Here is an 18,641-nt window from a genome sequence, read left to right on the forward strand (position 1 = left end):
GCTAGGGTGCTGCGGTGGCGAAATGTTATCTCCCTCGCCAAGTACACAGGAAGTCGTGGGTTCGATCCTGACCCTGAGGTTCAACCATGGCATTGGCAATTCCACTTATCCAGGTGGGATATATATATGTACTGCCATCGGGGGTGACAACAGAAAAATGCAGTCCTGGGGATTAAAGAAGCCGTTGGGGAAATCCTCCCCCATCCAATTGAACCCTGGTAATGTTATACCAGAGTCCATTAATTCTCGGCCAATTTGTCTTAAATATTTTAATCGAAGCAACAAACCACATTAAAGCAGTCAATCCTGGAATGCAATTAAGTTTCTGGAAATGTCCTCTTAATTTATAAACGTGTTTACTGTAGATTTGAAGCTTTCGTGACTGCAAGGAATCATCTTCTTAGGTTTTTTCGGTAAAGTCACGTAGGTAAAACATCAAAATGAATGAAAATAAAATAAAAAAATCACTTATTTTATTTTAATTCATTTTGATGTTTTACCTACGTGACTTTACCGAAAAAACCTAAGAAGAAAACGTGTTTACTGGTTAAATGTGAAGATGTGCATTTTTGGTTATAAAGATTTAAGATTGCGTATGCTTAAGATTACAAATAATCACTCGTTGCCATAATCATATTCACATCTCCTGTAATGTTTCCACTAAAATATTGCTGAACAAAACATTACTGCATATATCCAACTGGCAATATTTTAATATTTCACTTTATTTGGTTATATATTCGATCACATAAAAAATCAACAGCTCCTGGGGATTGTTATACATTTGCCCGACTTATACATTTACCTATAGCAATATTAAAAGTATGGATTGGAGAAAAATAAGCAATCAAAACTAGCAATGGCAGTCATTTATATGGAGACTATGCAATGAATTTGTCTGGCCCAAGTGCCATAAAAATTTAACATGTAGACTTTCCTGACCAATATTCATAATAAAGGTTTTTTGGTTAGATCGCGTAAGCATAAGTATAAATGTGTCATAACTCTCCACCACCCGACACAGCCAATAAGGTTTGTCACGTAAACAAAGCGTGCCAATTATTGGTGCGTGGAGAGTAAATCCAAAACATTTAAAACCTTACTGGCTGTGGTGGGTTGTGGATAGTTACGACACATACTTACGCGATCTTACCAAAACACCTTAATTATGGCTTAACATTATTACAGTATGGTGAAATACACCGTGTAAGACATTTGCTTCGTAGTTTGTAAACACTTGAATCCCAGTGGAAATTGTAAAAGGCACAATGTAAACTGGATGTCAACATTCATTCACTTTGCTCCCTTGACCTTAAACTATGGAATTATTATCGTTACATGTGTTTACTCAGGAATAAGAACCCTCTTTCAGGGATGTCATTGCAACAATACTAAAAGTAAACTATCAATATTTTAATGATATATACACGTGGTGGATGGCGATAGTTACATGGTTGTGGTATATGGTGGGTGGTCTATACCTTGCCGTGGTTAGGTGGGTATAGTTGCATGTTGCAGGGTCTGCGAAGCTCATAACATAACACTCTGATGGACAGAATGTCGTGAAATAGACATCATCCTGGTTTGGCCCATTATTATAAAGGCTGTTTTTTTTCCCTTTTCCCCAAAGCTTTAGTTAAAGTCAGGATTTTATCTCAGTTTAACATAAGTATTCATCCTTGACTCATAATACAAGGGCAGCGCTACCTGAGAAATGAGCAGGGTTGGAGGAGTGGGCAGGGATAACGGAAGAGCTAGATGGCCACTCAGTGTGGGTGGAGCTCGTGATCGAGAGGGCGTGGCAAAGCAAGTGCCGTTGGGAGGGGCTGTTAGCTGATGGTGTTCAGGGTAAGGATCCCAACTGGAACAGTCCAGTGTATGGCCAAGTCACTCAGACCAGCCTGTGCTGTGTGGTGCGACGGCGGCACTCCACCGCCGCCTTCCACACTGCAAGCACCTGGCCCAGTGTGACGTCGTCAGGCAGCGGGCGACACACGCTGCCCACCACCTCATCCCGCTCGCCCTGCCTCTCCAGGTGTGCCCTGAGCGTGTCCGCGAGGCTGCACGCAACATCGGGGACACACACAAGCCAACAGAAACGTCCCAATATAATTTGGAGTCAAGATGCTGTACAACGAGAAGATATCAGATGGCAGGTGAAAAGGAAGAGCGAATGTTATGCTGCAGTGGGATTGTGTGGGAAACAAAGATGATATTGACTCGTGATATACGAAGGTACTTAAGGGAATGTTTCTGGCTAAGAGGAGAAAACAGTGTTCCCAAGTATAAACAATACTATACAAAATGGCTTCACTGTCAGCTAAAGATGCTGAGGTGATTGTTGACATGTAGGTCGCTGGGTGTCTTGGGAGTTGCATCGGGAGATCAGTGCATTGTTTCAGGATCACCCAGTGCTACACTGATCGCATGGGAGCTCTATCGGCGACAGCCGAATTACATCTTGGTGGTGCGGATGCCTTCTGTTCAGGCTAATCAGAGGAACTTTGTGGTGGCGTGACTGAGCGTGATAGTGACAGTACGGGGGTCTGTTCGGGGCCGGCTTGTGCTGCGTCATACGCGTGTAGGTGCGGTGCTCACCTCCACGCACGTGTACGTGCGGGGCTCACCTCCATGTGTGATTGTAGATGTTGCTGTGCTGCTTGGGCCGCAGCTCCAGCAGCACGAACGCGTGCAGCTCCAGGATGAGCCCGTCCAGGCGGCCGCCCGAGAGCCTCTGCTCCAGCGCCTCTTGCTGCTCGTCGTTCAGATCTTTCTGGAACCTGTCGAGCATGAGCAGCACTGGCTCCTGCCGGGGGAAGCGGGGAGCAACATAAAATATTTTTTTAGACTACAGTATTTTGTTCTATCAGGTAAAGCCCACTGAGCCATATAGCTCTTTTTCAGAAGCGACCTAGCCACATTATATATCACGTGATAATTGAAAGTAGCAGCCAAATAAACTAAACGCACATTGATTCTAAAGTGTAGAAAAACCGGAGGAGCCAGAGAAAGTCCACGACTATGGGAGGGAGAGAGAACATGCAAACTTTAAATATACAGGTGACGGTCGGGATCAAATCCATGACCTGTATATGAGGCAAGGGAGATAACATCAATACACTTGCTGATGCCTGCACATAATACATATTATGGACACATTAGCAACTAAGGAATAACAAATTCACATTTTGCGAATGGAACTGGATACATTTTTCTCAGTGCTATTGATTTAATTTTTTATATCTTTTGTTTAGGCTTTTCAGAACCAAACATAAAGGGCTGACAGAGTACAACAATGTGACGATTACATTTAACGCATAGGCTATCGAGACCAATAGTATTAATAAAGTTGTTTAGGTTAGATCGCGTAAATGTAAATGTGTTGTAAACCCACCTCCACCCGACACGGCCAATTAGTAAGGTTTGTCACGTGAACAAAACGTGCCAATTAGTTATTACTTAAGCACACCAGTGTGCTGGAGAGCAAACCCACAGCATTTATAATTTGAGTTAATGACGTTTCACTGGTGATTACAACAACCAGCATTGTCAGACAATTGCCGGAATAGTGAAGAAGTCTTCCTGTTTTTAGTGGTCAATAGAGTAATGTGATGTCATCACTGCATCTACAAACGCAATAATGTCCACTGAATCAAATGCCTCTTTCTTTGTCTTCAAATGCTTGGCAAAAATAGTACTTGGCATGTACATTTCTGTCTGATGAATGTCATCATTTGTAGAAAGTGTCAGAACTGTTTTTGCACGAGTTTACCTGTTTCAGCTCTAGCAGAAGCTCTGCTCTCCAGGCAGTGAGCAACTTCCAAAGGGAAATGCTCTGCTTGATGCGACATAACTGTAGAACCTACAGACAAATGCACGCACACTTCTCATAAACTCGGATGCATTCGTACACACCCACAACACACTTGTGCGAGCAGTTCACCCGGATGATAGTCAACTCAGCAGCCCACCATCCCACTCGGATTGTAGTCAGTTCTTACTCAGGACCAACCAATATGAGCATTGCCTAATGCTTGCTTAGGTAAGGAGATACAACTTAAATTTAAGATGTACAAAATCATTTGTACAAATGCTCTTATATTAAACCATAATCAATTTTATTTGTAGAGGTACATTTGTGAAAAAACTATAAAAAGCAGTTGTGAACACTGTGGTCAAGGGAACAGGGAAAGATGCAGCCTTGCAACTGCTCGCTAACACCACCCACCGCTCACCCCACCACCCACCGCTCACCCCACCACTCACCCCACCACCCACCGCTCACCCCACCACTCACCCCCACCACTCACCGCTCACCCCACCACCCACCGCTCACCCCACCACTCACCCCACCACCCACCGCACCACTCACCCCACCACCCACCGCTCACCCCACCACTCACCCCCACCACTTACCGCTCACCCCACCACTCACCGCTCACCGCCACCACTCACGCCACTGCCGGCGGACGAGCCTCCACTTATGCAAACTCTAGACGGTATTTGGTCTACTCTTCCACATGTCTGCAGATGTGGGCGTACCCACACTTAACCCCAACATAATGTTACCTGCTGATCAACTACGGCGACCTAGCAATTGACACTGCTAGGTGCACACAGGCTGCGGTGTGGCGAAGGAAAGAATGGAACCGTAGCAGCTCTAATAGCGACGAGTGTTGTGTAAGATTTACGAGGAGCCCATATAATAATGACATCTGTAACCATAAGGTATTTACAGCGCCCGAGTTGAGAACCCCAGCTACAAACTGGCCATGCAAGCGCAGTGTGTGTTGGCACCTGTGTGCCGGCATTCCCTCCGGCGTAGTCCATGTGCAGCGCAGACACCACGTAATCCGCGAGGGGTTGCTCTCCATCGCCTCCTACGGCTGCCAGGAACTCCACGGCGACCGTGAGTGTGAAGATGACTTCGGAGACATCGCTCACCACCCGCAGCATGTCCATCACGCGGCGCTGGGTGGCGACCGACAGTGGCTCCTGATGAGAGAGTGGCCACGGGAGTCAACAGCAGCAAGGAGGAGGGGACACCGTCCCTCTCTCTATCGGTAACTCAACTCGAAAGGCCGTGGTTTTTTACAAAATTGACACACATACAATTTTGCACTTAGATTCATAGTAAAAGGTTTTTAGGTTAGATTGCATAAATATCAATGTGTCGTTAACCCACCACTACCCAACACCACCTCTGCACCTCCGATTAGCACGGTTGGCTATGTATGGTGCGAAAGAAGTTCAACATATGTGTTATACTTGGTATTAGATATACTTCTGTTCTAGCACAAAATATATGCATGGGAGTAACAGAATGAGAGGCGCTTAAAGGAGTTATGTTATATTCATGTATGTTCAACTTATTTGGCGCCGTATGTAGCCAACCATAATAATTGGAGGTGAAGGGGGCTAATCGGAGGTTAGCACGAGACCAATAAGCCAGCTGAGGTCCTGAGTTTGAATCTAGGCAGCCACCTATGATGAAAACCAGGTTATCAAATACAGAGAATCGACAATTTAATTGGTCTCCCAATGAATATGCAACAATCCTATTGCTGTCTTTTAGTTTTTCACTTAATTTGGCCCATCCTAGTTATGAGCACTAAAATTAATATGGAAATGGATTTAAGAATATTTGAGGGTTGTCAAATGTACATTTGTTTACATTTTACACTTTTTCAGAGCACTTTTTTTTTTATAGAACTTACGCACAATATTTAAGAAGAAAAAAAGATGTTTGGCAACATGGACATGTTGCACTTCAATTAACTACTCAAATACCTCATTTTTAATCCTATATGAAATAGAGCAGCATAACATATATTTGAGCAGGACAGCCTCACTGTATAGCTTAAGAAATTGTGGAAATTTACATTAAATGCAATTGTTTAAAACACTGAATTACAATCTTGCCAATGTAAAAAGGCCCAGCATTTCACAAATTGAGCAACAAATTATATCATTGTAACACAGGTGATAATGTCAAATGTGCATGCAATAAATGGCTTGTGAACCTGTGCGATCTTCTTCTGTAGGGTTATCAACACCGTCAAGATGTTGTAATTTTGTTTGTCAGAAAAAGAAGGGATATCCTGTAGAGAGACACAACAATTAGTGAGCAGGTGTGCAGTCACTTTTAAACAGAATTAATTCGATGCAATACATAAAATTGACATGGACATGGTTCCGATGGTCAGAAGACCTTTTCTGCAAGATAAATCATTCCAATGTCTATAATTTAGCACAGGTGAATTTGATCTACTTAAACTTTGTCTGTATGGTACATATATTTCACATTTACTCTCATCAGTTATCACAAAGCTATGCAAATTTACTTCACTCAATTACTAATATTATTGAGACAAACACAGGAGCATTTGTAAACAAAATGCACAAAGACTTCACTGCGATATGTAATGCATCACCCATGGCATTTATTTATCCATGAATGGCCCCTGATTGAGGGGCCATAACTCACTGCGTGCAGCAAGGTGTATCCTGACACGGAACAACATTGTTACTACACTTGTTTACCCAAGAAAGCCAGAGTCTTAACATTCTTTTTCAGGATGGTCCTGCCAAGTTTTTACAGAAGGGGGGGAAGTTGCTGTTTGTAATCCACATTGAGTAATTTTCAGGTAATATTCCAGTATGGGGATGTTTGCCCAGTATAAAAATAGAGTGATTTAGATGGCAGAGACATGCAAGGACCGAGGAACAGAGGGCACATAGGGGCCATGAAAGGGCAGGGAAGGGACGGGATGGAATGGAGAGGTGAAGGGAGTGAAGAGGAAGGGAATGGGCAATGAAGAAGAGAGGCTGTGGGAGAAAACCAGAGAACCCAAAGGAAACCCAATTCCAAACCAGGGGAGAACAGACAATTATCCACATAGAAAGGCGCCTGAGTCGGGAATCTTTTGTGTGAGGCACGAGTGTCACCACTGTGCCACCACCACATCCAAGCCTCGTGCCCCAGCCCCACCTTTATGCGTGGTTTCCCCAGGAGGAATCGGTCCACCAGGCGTCGCTCCAGCAGAGGGAACGCGTAGTCGCACACTGTGGGGCGCCCCCCTTCCAGCCAGTACTCGCAAGTGGACAGACCCAGGGGCAGCACGTCCCGCTCGACGTCCACGCTCAGAGCGTCCACTGCCGTCACCTCTGCTGGCCCCACGCACCTGCGTGTAGAGGGTTCAGGCGACGGGATGGCGGGGACAGCCATAGCAACAACGTAAGAGCTCGTTGCTTCTCCAGGAAATCCTCACCGAGCACCAGGTAACAAAAGGGTCCTGGACTGAGATGTTTGACCAACTCCTTCATGAACATTTTACTTGGGAATACACCAGCATACCCCAAAATACTCACGTCAAACTTCACCTCATTGTCCTGCAGATATGACCTTGCAAATACATTAAATAGGAATGACGCAATGATCCTCCACCCTCTGGCTTCAAAGTAATGGTATATGCCTGCACACATTGCCTCTAATAGGTATTCGTGATCAAGAAAAGGGTCATGAGGTCACCGTAACCAAAGATTTTCATGCTGCCACAGCGTATGATCATTTCTTTCTTTCCTGAAGAGGGATTTATCAACAATAGGTATGGCTGAACTGGCCGCAATAAATAGGACTCCTTGCACTTTCAACACACTGCCTGTACTGCACTAGCAGTGTTAGCACCGGAAAAGTAAATAAACAGAGCCAGCGTAAGCGGCCAGAACTAGAGTAAAGGCCAGTTTAAAGAGAGGTTAGATAAGCGCTTTGACAGATAAGCGTGCAGAATCGTGAGAGGGGTCTGCAGAGCTAAGTTCCACATATAAAACATAACACACCCTGGCCTAATGAGTCGAACAGTAGTCTGTGTGAAGATGGTAACCATATTTCTTAATCACCAAGTGGTACGCCAGTATGTAGAAGAGGCCTCTGCTACCAAACACTAAGCGTTGATATTAGTTTTTGTCCTTCCAGTGTTGCACCAAATGAATTAATTTCGACTAAAGCAGTGCTTCCCAAACTTTCTAAATCCATGGGCCACTGTCAACCGCTCATAAACAGACAACATATTTCTAAGTTAAAACTTCTGCATGTATGTTGAACTTCTTTCACTCCACACAGCCAACCAGGCTAATCAGAGGTGCGAGGGAAGGACAACAAACTAAACACAAAAAGCAGTTGTAAAGAAATTAGTTATCTATCTAGATTAAAAAGTCCATAGCTCCAGTGCTCCAGATGGCCGCAGAAGCGCATCTGAAAGCGCGCGATGCAGTGACCATCTCCGAACTACTTTTTATGAAGGAATGGTTTTTTTTGTGAGAGAAAAAGAATCGTAGTTCTGGCAACAGTTCCGTAGACCATTCCAAGTGTTATCTTGGACCACAAGGCAGGAATCGGCTAAAGTGTGCATTGGATAAGGCTTCTCAACAATGTCTATTTTGTGTGAATTAAGAGTAGAGAATGCTGTTTATTTTGTCTGTCATCATTGCTTTGCGGTGAGTTCCAGTTTGCTGTTTTTAACGACAAGCAATGGACACCCCACATCTCCATGCACCGATTACCTCACTCGGTGGCCAGAGAAGCGCTGCACCATCTCCACAAGGTCATTGTGCAGCCCGATGAGTATCCTGCTGACTGTGCGGGCACACAACCCTAGGCCGTGTTCCTGGGGAAGCAGGAGGCTCATGGGGGCAGCAGCACCGGCGATTGCGGTAGCCAGCGCCTCGGGCAAAATGGATCCTGCAGCAAACAGGGGCATCAAGCTGCTATCAAGTTGTTCATATGTGATTCTTTGAATGCAGAACTAATGAGGAGTTATTTGAATTCTACAGTGATGTGTACAGGTTAGGGATTCACCAGATTCCTTCATGAGAAGCTGAACCGAGTTCCATAATCTCCAAAACGTGTCGATCTGTGCACTCAACGCCTGCCGCTCCCGTTCTGACACAAAAACAACAGCATCACTCCGATTATGCTACACCTAGCTACAGGTGTACGAGACGGGTCTGGTTACCGCAAAGAATATTGTTCCCCACTTGGTGTTAATTTTTTATCACCCATACCCCCTCTGCTCACCACACAACCATTCATACAGATAGCAGCAGCCAACGCTGACCACAAACTCTGCCCTCATACAGAGGCAATGTAGACTGGGGCACCAATAATTTATTTGTAAAAATAAAAGGGAAGAGGCTACAGCCTCTTGGCAGAAGTTTGTGACAGTAATTTTGCATGCAACCTAGCACTTGTGGTAAGACGCTAGTTTGCAGCACTCTCTTCAGTCTATGCCCAGAATACAGCTCAAAATACCCAATATATTTTAAAAAGACGTTATGATACAGTTCATTCCTGTGTGTACCTGTGGCTACAGCACTAAAGTGCTGTAACGTTGTCACACTATACATATTGAGCTGAGTGAGTTCATTTAACACACATATATAATGGAACAAACACGAGACACACGTCGTATTGACAATTAAGAAGAGCAAATCGACTTCAAGGTAGACATTGCTAGACGGAATGACAGCGAATGGCAGGCAAAGGAAAAACCACGTGCTGAAGTTCAACCACCGTGGAGATGGAGCAAAGAGATCAGTTTACATGCAGGAGTGAGATGGATTATAGCATCTCTGGACCGTGAGGTATGGCGATGGCCTGGGAGGCCTTCATCCAGCAGTGTACAGACAATTGCTGCTGATGATGATACACTGACTGTCACACAGCAACCCATGCATGTGAACCCCCTGTGACTCTATCCATCTCCCCCAACTCTCCAGACTCTGAGGGCTTCCTGACAATAACATTAATAAGCATATTGCAGAATAAGCAATGTGATTGTTAATTCAATAACTGACGTTACTAAACGTGAGGTATGCAAAACTCATAAATCCAGAACTCGCGCATAGCAAGGGTTGACTACTTAAAACAAATATTGCATAGGACTAGATCATCTGGAATGCAACCAAACTCATCAGATTGTGGAAGTTAACCAAGGTTGAACCTGAATAATAGGGCTTAGATGGGTGTCCACCTTGCATAAAACAGGTGTTATAGGCTGCTGTGGGGCTACATTGTGGCCAGCAGAGAGCAATGCAGCAAAATCCATTGTTGTACCGTACATCTATGCTATTCTTCCAGCCATCACCAACCCATACTGGCCAGTTTTAAGTGTGATTAAGCCCTAATCCAGCAGTGGACTAACAAAGGGCTGTACATATACATACATTAATAAAGCTCCAGAGGCAAACAGCCACTTTGACTTATGGCTTCTAAGACTCGGGAGACCAGGCCACCACAGGGAAGGAGCAAGAAGAAGCGTAGCTCACTCCAAGATGAAAATGATACACTATTCATCCACTCTGAAATTTACATTTATATTTTCCATGTTTCCATTATTACCATCGTTGAATCTTTCGAGGAAGCTGACAACAGAAAGTGTGGTGTAGTTGAGACTGGGTCGGTGTCGGAAGTAAGAGATGAGCTTCTGCTGCAGCTGCAGCAGCTCAGGGAGGAATCGCAACAACTTGAGCTTCTGCTCCTGCACCCAAAAAGACAAAAAAATTGCATTTTGGGAACATCACCTCCTAGATCTACCTGACATCACATCCTATTGGGGAATGGCAGAGGAAACAAAAACAAGTAACTACTTTTGGAGTCCTTAAAAGGGCCTCTCCTACTCCCTGCAAGCAGCAACCGAGTCAAGATATGGGAGCTGTGCATGCTCTGAGAAGTGCTTACCTGCATCAACACATGCCACAGCACAGGGTGAGCCTCTCGGCCTCCCTCCTTCTCTAGCAGGTGGGCCAGACGCCCGGGTGTGAGTCGGGCCTCATAGCGCCACAGCACGGGGCTGCTCGGTAGAGGCACAGCACTCGGAGCACTTGCTCTCTCCATTGCCTCCTCCTGCTCCGTGTCCTGGTGTTCGCCATTCCCTTCATCCACAGCCGTGTCTGTCTGTCGGGCTGTGTGCCCAACCACTTGCACTCCATCACACTCCTCATCTTCCTCCGAGTCTGTGTTTTCTTCTTCACTTGGATCCTGGTTTTCTGCGAGTTCCCCTTCTTCTTCCTCTTCTGCACCTGTGTGGTCGAGTGCCTCTTCACCCGTCTCCATGAGCTCCCCTTCGTTACACGGAAGCTCTGCCGCTTCACTCTCATTCATAACGTCGCTGCCCGCAAAGATGAGCCTCAGCAGGACATTGCCACGCATCTGGTGGTCTCTACTCATGCGCTCATTCACATCTTGGAGCTTTCCATCCAAGCCCTGGAAAGCCAAATATGCTACCGTTATTCACTCTTCATGTCAAGCTACATTTTTATTTTCCACAAACGTAATTAAAAAGTCAATAAAGCAATGCATGAAACACCACGATTCTATTACAGCATCACCAACCAGCTACATGGTCCTTCCAGGCAAAGCACGGGCATTTTGCTATAGTGATAGCATAAGCGCTATTTACGTAATACAAGTAAGATTTGGGTATTCTGGAGCTGCAGTTCATCACAATTGCTTATGAACACAGACACAGCAACAAGTAGACACACAGAAATAGAGAAAAACACACATTGTGGAAAAAAAAGTGAAATGAAATGCTTTATCATTGACATTTAAATACAGAAATATGTAAAATATGACACAATTCTGCTCAATCTTTCAATTGACTGCACAAACCTATATATAACCTCTTGTTGCAACAGCCCTTTCTTGTTCAGCAGTTCCACTGCTGTATAATATACCTGATGACGATTGCTTGTGTTGCGATCGAAATGTCGTGATTTATTATTTATTTTTCTACCTACGTGACTTTACCGAAAGAACCAAAGAGTATAGTCATTATGTGTTACACAAATGAAAAGTCACAATAGGCAAGTCTATACCTCGTGGAAATTATCGCTTTGCTTCTGCAACTTTAAGTGCCTTCATATCTCCACAGTGGTCTCCTCAGCTGTAAGAGTCTGAGCTTTAATAACAGCATGTATCTGGGTATGACTCACTGATGAGCTCCTCAGTGGGCGAAAGATGGCCATGTATCCCAAGTTGTGAACTTATATGTCAGTAGTAGGCTGTCAGCTGAAATTGACAGCATGTAAAACTTACCATTTCATGGTTTAAATAAAATGTGTCTGCATACTATTATTGGTGATATACAATATATCCTATTTAGCGATAAATACACAACGGACAGTACTCCGCTAACGATCTCATACAATGCTAATATGTTGCAGCAACTCTTTCTCTTGCATCAGCAGTTCTCCTGCTGTGTTTGTCTCACCTGATGATGATTGCTTGTGTTGCGAGCGAAACGTCTTTTGTATCTATGTGACTTTACCGAAAGAACCAAAGAGTATGGATTCCTGCAGTCACGAAAGCTTCAAATCAAGAATGCTAATATGGTTACAACTGTACGATGCAGCATAGTGAGTATCCAGCCATTTGATTGATGAATGGAACGATGGAACGTGCTCTAATCTTTCCTCATTGTTTAACAATAAGGTAAAACTCATATTCCTTTCACACGAGGGTCTCGATGACCAACGCCTTACCTCGAGGAACGGTTTAATGCACTCGTCTACAAAGTGAGTCTCCCACTCAGTCCTGCTCTTTTTGGAGTTGAGATTCTGGTTCCACTTGCACCATTGCCCTGGGGAACAGTGAAAGTAGAACTATAGCAGCCGCTTACATCTGGCGAGCGCATGCTGTGACTGTACAGTTCAGATGTCAAACCATTTTCTACATTTTCACAAAGCGATTGGTCAAACTAAAGTGCGGTATGTATATTTTCCAGAGTATCTGTGAAGGCATCCATCATCCACTCTTAAAAATATACACAACAATCATAATTTAGACTTGTATTGCACACAGCTTTTGTGAAAAAAACAGGCATGAGGAACCACAGATGATGGCAACAATTGGCCAAGCTCTGTCTGGTACTAAAATCATCCACACACTTGATAGTTGGCAGCATACCTAAAATTAAGATTTGAGTCCCAGGTGTTCACCAACACCTCGGCCGTGACTGGAGTTTGCAGTTTAGAATTTATCTTTCACGTAACACCAACCACAACCACATAGTTCAAACTGAACTCATCTGGAACTGGGAATACTCATTTATGTATTGTTACAAGACCCACAAACTATAGGATTATAACATTATGCCATATTTGGTTAAATATTTGGTAAACATTTATTATTATTATTTTAACTTGATGGTATTATCCTCTCATAAGTGTGAAAATAAGCATGAATGGGTGTGTGGATTAGGCAGCAAACACAAATAATATATGGTATTGACTGTCAAGAAAAGCAAGTGGGATATGGCAGGACACAACTAGGAGAAGTGATGGCCGATGGTCGTAAATGGTGATGGTATGGCTGCAAAAGAAGAGAAAGACTTGAGAGGAAGACCACCATGGTGATGAAGCAATGAGATCAGCTCATGTGTAGGAGACAGAATATTGTATCATGGGACCATGACAGATGGTGACTTAGGAAGCCTTTCATCTAGTAGTGGAGAGATCGTGGGTGATCATGATGATAAGAATAGTGCATTAACAGTTGTGTAATGATGCCAATGTAATTTCATCTAATAAAGGACACACAACTCTGGGTCAAAATAACTGTATATCAATATCTCTCACAACAGCAATGTACCAAGCCAAAACGACTACCTATAGGGGCAGTGATTATTTTCACTGAAACTAGGCTGACATTACTCCAGGGCTTCCATAAGACTGTGGGTACCGACCGGGTTTCTGGCTTGTGGAGGTGAGCAGGAGGTGTGCTGTCGTGAGGGCATCGTCCCAATTCCTGCCCAAGGCAAGACCCAGCTGAGTCAGGTCAACCTGCAGGTGGCCCAACAGGAACGCGGGAATATCCTCCACAGCCACAGCCGGTTTAATAAGCTGCTTCAGTACCTGCAGGTGCCAGCCAAAACACACACACAAACACGGGGAAGAAGATGTGAAGAGTCGTCTCATGATCTCCTCACTGCTGTGATTTCATTGTGATTTGAAAAAAAAAACATACAATGTAACTGGTATTGGCCAAACATCCCAATGCTGAAAATTACCTGCAAATTACTAAATTAGGATCACACAGCAGTAGCGATATCGCCCCTAATATAAACATTTGGCAGGACCCTCCTGAAAAAGAGTCTTGAGACTCAGTGAGGTTTCCTGGGTAAAAAAATGCATCATAATAATACTAATTGCATCTCATCTTTTTTCAGAATCTTCCTTAAAAGGGGTCGAGTGAGAAGTTTGTTGAACTTCAAAGGTAGTTAAATATTTTGAGGGAGTTTATTCACCCCAGAACGATTTGATAAATTGTATATCATGAATACCAAACAAATTACAAAAACAACAAAATAATACTTTTACAACAAAGTGTAAAAGTAGGTATGTGAGGCAAGTGTAACATTTGCAAGAGAGCAGCAGTTTTAGAGCTGTGGTACCTCTCCTGACCACACACAGGATAACAGGTGGGAGTGGCTTGTGTGTTTGCATTGTATGAGTTTTAAACAAGACTCAGGTCATGTGCCACGCTATTGTTAACGGTAAAACTGATTAGCAGCTCCAGGGCTTATACTAAACTAAACTATGTTACCAGGTAAAGCCTACAAAGCTATGAGCTCTTATTTAGAGGCGATCTGGCCACACATGATAGCTCGTAGAAGTGGCTTATCATTTGTTGGAATTTTTAGTAGGAAAATAAACTAAAGCAAAATTATTTGAATTATGTATTTTCCAGATCCTATATATAAACTATATATCACAGAAACTAACTCTAATGCCTAATGCTAACCCTAGTAAAAGGCAGGGTGACACAAGCAGTATCACAGCAATTGGACCTAGCTTAGATTCCAGACTCGGGCGCCTTTCTGTGCGGAGTTTGTATATTTTCCCCCTATTCTACGTGGGTTTCTTCTGGGTTTCCCTCATAGCTTAAAATACGTATAATGTCAATCTCGATAAAAAATTGAATAACTAGCAACAAATTACCCTCATAGCAATCATCGCCCCCTATTAGCAGACTAATGCCCACTGCCGAACCAGGTGCTGAGTCACCATGAGCCACACAGGGACCACTGCAAAAACACATGGGCATCTATGCCCCAAGATGTTTTTGTAGTGATAAGAGTGCAATATGAGCCTTCAAAGAGTGAGAAGTGTGGGGTATACTGGGATACCTGTGGGTCCTGGGTGTAGCCCCACAGCATGGCGGAGTGGGTGAGGGCACGCATGAGGCACTGAGCAGTTGGTGGCAGATTTCTCTCTGGGATCAGTGAGCTGCGGGCATCAGGATCTCCTAGAACATGTCCAGTCTGCGTCTGAACCACTGCACTACAGAAACAATAAAACACAGGACAATATTGCACTGTGTGTGCTACACTCGCACATAGTAAGGGATTGATTTGTATTCATGCTCTGTGTAGTTTTGGCAATGTTAATCAACTCTATGTGTTTCCACATGTAAATATCCTACACAGCTCTAAATATTTAAATTGCTATCACACATGAGTGCTTTCAGAACTCAATTGGGATTATCCATAGCAACATCACCCCCTCCTGTGAAAACTTGGCAGGACCCTCCTGAAAAAAAGTCTTGAGACTCGGTGGGGTCTACCTTGGCAAAAAGCATAGTATTAATTAGAACAAGTATGGTTTATTATCTTTGGTAACAAATTCACACTTTTATATTCATTTTAAATGATTACATTTGTTTCCTTCCAAGCAAGTATTGGAAATGTGTACTGATGACCTTTGCAACTTCACTGGTGAAATAAATTAAGATGTAATTTTTTTTTATAATATAACGTATCATAACTTTTAAAAGACAAAGTGAACACTACTTATGTAAGATACTTTTTGCAAGGGAGACCGGAGGAAGAATGTGCAACAATGCAACCATGAACATAATCACGTTAAACATGAAAAAAAACAGAATGCATCAGTATCAGTGATGAGTAAACAGCACTGGACACAAATTAGTGTCATCTTCTAGTGCAGACAATAATCTTCCGAAGATGCTTGTGAATAGCAAATTTTGCAAATAATGATATTGGCTTACGAAAACCTATCTTTTTTTATGAATTACGTTAAATAAATGTGAATAAGTGATTAAAACATGACAAGATGTCATCACTTTATCTCATCACTTTCTCTCATCACTTGATTTCATTACTTTCTTTCTCTCTCTCTCTCTATGAAGTCGTGTAGCATTCCAGATGCGATTCGCGGATAGCCAAAATCGTGGATAGCAAGTTCATGAATAACGAGGGAATACTGTAATGATAAACACAACATTGGGCATATTCCATGGAATTAACCTCATATCACGTACTACAAATATTCACCCCGACAAGGAACAGGCACTTGGTGCAGTGAGTTGTCTGGTTCTTAATTGTTTCACAACAAACAAACAAATTGCATGTCTCAGCGAATAAAACCAACATTTTTACAACGTTAGATGGCTGGCATGAGATGAACAACATTTGCATTGCTTGAAGAAAAGTGATCTGGTATTAGACTAAAGGCCTATTGAGGGAACTTCAGAAGTAGTTCCTTAGTGGCATCTTCCACGGGCCATTTCCATGATGTTACATATTGCTCACTGAAAATATGCAGGAAGGATATTTCTTCATCATGATAGAACTGAAACAGTTGTATGTATGTATGTATAATGCCACAGGCATGACTTATTTACCAATTCATCTGTACACCAATACAAAGTCAAGTTAGTTATGGCTATTATGTAATTCTAAAATGTCCCTGTAGCAAAAATATTGATGAAATGTTTATATTCTGATGATTTAACATTTCACATTGCTGTTATGTTATTAGACCAACTGTTGACTTACCTCTCAATCCTCTTGGATCCCTCAATGAGCTTATATGCTAAACCTCCAATCTCAGCATTACACTCCATGCACTTGCCCACAAAATTAGGCTGGCCACACTAAACATAAAAACAAACAAGATAATTATTTAAAAAGCAGACGCGATATTATCAATTGCACCTTGTGCTGCAGATATCTGAAGCTCGCAATACTGCTCCTCTGAATGTAAAAACATCCAAACCCACCAACATGGACAGCCACACATACGAAGGAAATATTCCCTGTTTGGCTTTATAGAAGACACACATATACACATACCCATATATACAGGAAGTCCTCACTCAATGTGTGTTCACACAATACGTTTTGCTGTAATACAGTTTTCCTATGAAGGAATACTTTTTGCACAATGTGGAGCACGCCCGTTATAACGCGATTTCTGGGCGGTCGACAATGAATTAATTTCTTGAGCTGCGTGGCTGAGCGGTATGGGAATTCTGGGTAAACGTGCAGAATGATAGAGTATGTGGCGTACCCCCATCTCAGCTCTTTGTCCGGCCATCTTACTGTGTGTGCGTACATCGTATCTTGCAACCTCCACCTTTTACATTATTTCTGATGAAAAAATAGTTTTTGCTTAACGCATAACTTTTCAGGAACGCAACTTCCGTGTTAAACGAGGAATTACTGTATTCAAGCCCATAACTACCCATACCCCATATGTACACATTCATAGTCATGTACCACGAACGTTTAATCTTTATGTATGGAAAAGTCCCTCATATAACCCGTGTGGTGAACCATTATGAAGAATGATGCTGCATCATACGAGCAGGTGGTGGGGTCACCAGCTCAGGATTATAATCTTTATTTAGACTGCAGGAGGAATCCAATGAGCTATGAAGCTCTTTTTCACAGATGTCCAGTAGGGGCAGGTCAGCAAGTTCCAACAACAATCAGCAAGTTATAACAACAATCAGCAAGTTATAACAACAATCAGCAAGTTACAGCAATCATAAAGTTACAACAACAATCCCTATTAAGTCCTAGGTGTGAGCCCCGCCTACTGCTTTGTGGTTAAACCAGGTTCTCAAGTACTCACAGCGAGGTGATGGTCTCAGCCAGACAAACAACCATCACCTTCAATTAGGTTATGCACTGAATTTGGTCATAATCCTGCCAACCCCTGCATGCGCGCTGATTTAAGGACTCCCGTGTTTTCAGTCGACATCTTCTCGGACATCTTCTATTCCATGGCTACACGTACGATACATACGAAAATAAATAAGGATTTTAAAAGGCTTAACAAATCACACCCATTCACTGGAATTCAATCAAATTGCCACACCTTATCAATGCAATGCATCAAATCACCAGCGACAAAATAATTCCAACTCTATAATCGAAGGCTGACCTGGATACCCCTTGCGTCAATTCAACATCAAAACTACCATCTGGTGTAATGTGTTTAGATAATGAAAATAGCACAGTAACTAGGTGAAACTAAACTTTTATTTACAAAATAGGTAAAAGACTACTCACATTTTCAATGACGTATACATGACCATTTGGACATTCTGCAAAATAAGTACAATGCATAATTTCATGTTTTTTCGACGATTAATAAATAAATTAATGAAATGAGCTTTCATGGTAGAGAAGTGCAGTCGTGGAATAAATCGGTATTAATAGATACAATTATGTAAATCTAGAAATTACAAAAAAAAAACCATCAAGACTGAAAAATCAATGCAGATTTAATATAAATGTTTCAGTACCACTAACATTTCGATACTGCATTGC

At 42.8% G+C, this 18,641-nt stretch overlaps 1 protein-coding gene across 13 annotated transcripts in view; it reads right to left on the reverse strand.

Moving 5' to 3' along the window:
* Positions 1 to 705: 705 nt before the first annotated feature.
* LOC144730006 (E3 ubiquitin-protein ligase rnf213-alpha-like) overlaps positions 706 to 18,641 on the reverse strand; it is a 141,623-nt gene continuing 123,687 nt past the window's right edge. For all 13 annotated transcript variants that reach the window (XM_078610562.1, XM_078610542.1, XM_078610496.1 and 10 more), the window contains 15 exons: positions 18,381 to 18,415; positions 16,860 to 16,957; positions 15,189 to 15,342; positions 13,746 to 13,914; positions 12,544 to 12,641; positions 10,739 to 11,263; positions 10,400 to 10,538; positions 8,858 to 8,941; positions 8,563 to 8,740; positions 6,992 to 7,184; positions 6,024 to 6,101; positions 4,798 to 4,995; positions 3,773 to 3,862; positions 2,628 to 2,806; positions 706 to 2,060 (listed from right to left, as the gene is read on the reverse strand). In XM_078610562.1, the coding sequence (XP_078466688.1) occupies positions 1,892 to 2,060; positions 2,628 to 2,806; positions 3,773 to 3,862; positions 4,798 to 4,995; positions 6,024 to 6,101; positions 6,992 to 7,184; positions 8,563 to 8,740; positions 8,858 to 8,941; positions 10,400 to 10,538; positions 10,739 to 11,263; positions 12,544 to 12,641; positions 13,746 to 13,914; positions 15,189 to 15,342; positions 16,860 to 16,957; positions 18,381 to 18,415 (2,387 nt within the window). In that variant the 3' untranslated portion in view covers positions 706 to 1,891. The remainder of the gene's footprint in view (positions 2,061 to 2,627; positions 2,807 to 3,772; positions 3,863 to 4,797; positions 4,996 to 6,023; positions 6,102 to 6,991; positions 7,185 to 8,562; positions 8,741 to 8,857; positions 8,942 to 10,399; positions 10,539 to 10,738; positions 11,264 to 12,543; positions 12,642 to 13,745; positions 13,915 to 15,188; positions 15,343 to 16,859; positions 16,958 to 18,380; positions 18,416 to 18,641) is intronic.

This window comes from Lampetra planeri, chromosome 2 (assembly GCF_965212315.1).
Source record: "Lampetra planeri chromosome 2, kcLamPlan1.2.h2, whole genome shotgun sequence".
NCBI lineage: Eukaryota > Metazoa > Chordata > Hyperoartia > Petromyzontiformes > Petromyzontidae > Lampetra > Lampetra planeri.